The sequence below is a fragment of the Pterocles gutturalis genome, unplaced genomic scaffold (assembly GCF_000699245.1).
Source record: "Pterocles gutturalis isolate BGI_N339 unplaced genomic scaffold, ASM69924v1 scaffold25146, whole genome shotgun sequence".
Classification (NCBI taxonomy): Eukaryota; Metazoa; Chordata; class Aves; order Pterocliformes; family Pteroclidae; genus Pterocles; species Pterocles gutturalis.
The window spans coordinates 1-4165 of NW_010106388.1; the positions used below are offsets into that span (position 1 = coordinate 1).

The 4165-nt window shown below is 37.5% G+C and overlaps 1 protein-coding gene across 1 annotated transcript in view; it reads left to right on the top strand.

The window, feature by feature from the left end:
• Positions 1-1025: 1025 nt before the first annotated feature.
• Positions 1026-4165, top strand: part of RFC3 (replication factor C (activator 1) 3, 38kDa) — a gene marked incomplete at its 5' end in the record, with an annotated part of 9607 nt that continues 6467 nt past the window's right edge. The window contains 2 exons of the mRNA XM_010087769.1: positions 1026-1163; positions 2328-2395. Coding sequence (XP_010086071.1) covers positions 1026-1163; positions 2328-2395 — 206 coding nt within the window. The remainder of the gene's footprint in view (positions 1164-2327; positions 2396-4165) is intronic.

A 4165-nucleotide genomic window follows, 5' to 3' on the forward strand; every position in this document is an offset into this window, starting at 1 on the left:
CCCCTCTGCTCCCCGCAGCGGGGATCCTCCGGGAGACGGGGTTCCGCGGCCCTTAAGCCGCGTCTGCGGGGCTGCAGGGCGGGGATTGGGAGCTCTCCCTCGGTGCAGGCCCTGTTCTTCGGAGGAGCTTCCCTGCCGGGCGCCGCCGGTGGGAAACTGCTCCGCGGGCACCGTGCTCTGCTCGGGAGCCTGGCTTTTCCCCTAAGGACAAGACTGTGAGGAAATAGGTGGTTTGGCTTTTTCGGAAGTGGTGTGTCTCTGTGCTTCATGCTGGTTTTGGCTGAGAATGATCAGTATCCGTGAGAGCAGGGCTTGACTTGTTTAATTGAAGTTAGCTGAAGGCTTTTAAGGTGAGCAGCTGGGAGTAAAAGTAATGACTGTGTAATTGCTTGGATGCTGAAAGACTGCTTCCCCTGCCAGATGTGCTGACTTCACTAGACCGCTGGATTAATGCACTCTATCCGTGTTTCTCTAACTAATGTAAATTCTGACGGTGGGGTTTGGTCTGATGTCTTCTAGGTCATGCTTTTCAATAAACAAACTCCTAACTTCATTTGAATACAGGCTATTTATTCCTTGTTTGCCCAGATTGAAGGCTTGCAAATGAAACAACAAAGTAATTATATATATGGATATATATATATGTAATTCTACATGTGTATATCTGTTTTAAACTTTGTTTTTATCCTTTTTACTTTGTGTTTATTGTAGTTGGCACTCTCGAAACCCTGGAAAGCATGTAAATGTTGGGGTGGTTTTTTATTGGGTATGGGGTTTGGAGTTTTTTTTTTTTTGAGGGGTGAGGTGTTTGGAGTTAAATGAGTTATATATGGTCTTCAGAAAAATATGATGTTCTGTAGGAAGCACTGCTGTGGGAAAGGAATTCAGCAGTTCTAATTCTAGGTACTATGTTATGATTGAGCTGGAAAAGTCATTTCATGTAAATGAGTGAGAATGGAAGGATGAACACGCTCTTATAAGGCAGAAGTTGTCGTAGCTAACTAATTGTCTTGCTTTGTGTTCAGGTTCAGTGTGGTGACTTCCCTCATCTGTTGGTGTATGGACCGTCAGGAGCTGGAAAAAAGACAAGAATAACCTGTTTGTTAAGGGAATTGTATGGTGCAGGAGTGGAAAAACTGAGGATTGAGCATCAGAGTATAACGGTAAAAAAATAAATCTCCTATTTTCTGAAAAGTAATGTGGATATTTGTATACTGATGTATTTCTGCTGTGGGGCATATATATTTAGTTGAGTTTTATAAATAATTTTTTTTTTGCACTCAGTGTTTTCAATCTCTTTTATGTAATTAGTTAGACTGGTTTGGTTACATGAACAAACACTTTTGCCAGATATTCTTTTTCCTTAGATCCTCATGAGTAGGAGGGTGTGGGTGTTTTTTGTTGTTTTCTGTGGCTGGTTGGTTGTTTTTGTGTTGTGTTTGTTTTGGATTTTGTTTTGTTTTGGGTTTTTTTACAGGTCAGTTTGGACAGTAGCATGTGTTGTAATAGACTAACTCTCAATTATATGCATAGAATTTCATTTGTCTGTAAAAATAACCCTAATTTTTAAAATTATTAGCACTGTTTTTTGGCATATATGCAAATTTTAACTTCTCATTCCCATAGTGACAATTTCAGCATTAGCAAAAAAAACCTTATTTAAATTCTGTCTGCCTTGGTCTTAGTCATTTACTTGATTATCATTAAAATGTTATGTTTATTCATTCAAAATCCATGTTATTGAAGGCTTAGCCAGAAAGCTTTATTGATAAGTAGGTTGTTTAATGCTTGCTTTTTAATTCTGAGTAGTGGAACAAATATAACACTTGCAGTGGATGGTAGAAATATAGGATATTTTTAACTGTTCAGACCCAAATTCAGTGGTGATATAAATACTAGTGTTTTCTTTGAACAAAGTGTAGACTTTAAATTCTTTTCCAAGAGAAGTAAACAGTCTCTTCAGACTTGTACAGAGGGTTTCCCTCCAAAACTTTAATTTGGAGGGACAAGGTATCACTTATTTTGAACAGCTGATTCTAATAACAAGATTTCTTGTTGTGAAACTCAGTAACTGGAGTATGCAGAAATATGTGCTCTGTTTTACTCTAAGAATCATTGCTGTTATTATTTTACAGGCTGGATGATGTCTCAGTACTCCTCCTTTGGAGGTGGGGTTGTGGGGGTATGAGAAGCATTAGTCTAGTGTCTCAACAGTTCTTTGATCTTTGAGACTTTTGGTTTGCCTGTGATCCAGCCAGTTGTAACCTGTAAGATAATTTTTTTAATCAGATTTTTATAACAATTTAATGTGCTTGCTTTCTACGTAGGCACCTTCTAAAAAGAAAATTGAAATCAGCACCATTGCAAGTAATTATCACCTTGAAGTTAACCCAAGGTAAGCGTACAGTAAAAATGTCGCACTTCAAATGTAAGCCACTAGTCATATTGCAAGTGGTTTCAACCTGGGTATATAAGGGCCTGGTTGCCCAATTTATTGCCTGAGCAAATCAGATAATGGTTTATGGGTTTTGACTGCAAATGGGAGCAAGGAGGTGATTTTTAATTGTACAGCTCTATAAATGAACAGAAATTTAGAGTGGTGTATACTAAGACAGTAATGTTTTGCTTAGCTAGTCGCATAAGCATGCTGATGTTGAGGACTGGGTAACAGAAACAATTCTGTATTCGTAGACTTAACCATTTAAATTGAAATTTAGAACTTTTATTGGAACCAACACCCCCATATTGTTAGTTCTCTCACAAATACAAAAATGAAGTGATTTGAAGGTAAGCGAGGTTTACCCAGTAACTCTTAAAGAGTTTACCACACAGGGAAGAATACCACCACAAAATACAGGGAATCCTGTCATGAGCAAGGTCAAATGTTGATTTAAATGATAGAGGCTATAATGGTGTACTGGATGTCCTCTTTGGCAGTTGTGAAATTGCTGGTGATAGTTCACTGTCCCAAAGTAAATAATTGTATTTACCTGAAACCTTCGATGTTGCTTTAAATCACATGAGAGTAAATGTCATTGTGAACTGGGAGTCTTTGGCTATGTTGGCTTTGTTGTCTGAGTTGCAATTATAAGATAACGTGTATCCTGAAGTAACTTTTAGCTTTGAGCTTGTTGCTAAACCTTTTCTCATGTTGCTCTGCATTTTAGAAGCTATTCTCATGTACCATGTCTTCTTTAAGAGCTTGTTCGGCAGCTAGTCTCTGTGCATTGGTTAGTGAATATCTGCTGGTATTCCAATACAGACCAAAAGAATTAAAGCTGATACTTCTATTGGTAATTATCTGTTTTAATATGTCACTTTGGTGATATAAAATGTTTGACTGTTCAGTCAACTGCTCTGATAACCCAACGTTACTGCTACTTATATTACTCTCCATGGAGTACTTTTAGTTTGAAACATATAATTGTATCTTACTTTAAATATAAAAATCCTGACAATGTAGAACTGCTGTATTGTTTATTAGATATAATAGTAGTGCTGAGTTTTGATTAAGAATTAATATATTGATTCATAGGCTTTTTTTGTCATGTTTATGTCTGACCAGACGGTGAAACTGTATGTGCTTTGTTAGAGTCTGTGAAGTTTGATTACATTATAATACTGTGAATTCATGTTGTGCATCTTGAGTAACATGAAACATGATAAATGGCTAACAAGGAAAGGAAATTAACTTGGGAAGGACTCTGCAGACATTGAATTTATTATGGAACTTTATTAGATAGACCTGTTCTTTTTCCCCAAAAGGAGGATATTGTCTGAATTCCAAAGTATTGTCTGTTCACTTAACTAGCTTGGATAGGTGCTCTAAAATGGGTTCTCCTGAGTAAGTGGGTAATGAAAGAGCAAGGAACAACAAAAATTGAGCATTTGTGTGGTAACTGCCTTGGTTCATTGTTTTCCTGGAGTGTTTGGTGTGGTCACATAGTATCAAGGATAGTCTTTCACCATGAAATTATAACTCCGGGTTCTCTGTTACTGCAGAGAATAATTTATCTTTAAATGTTAGGAAACTATTTTAGTCACTTTCCATTTCCAAAAACTGGCCTACCTTGTAAGTAGAACTGGCTTGTTTCATTTTGGTTTTTACGCTGTCTGCTTCCTTTTGAAGGACAGATCTCTGCAGTCAAAGTCAGTGTAGCCAGTT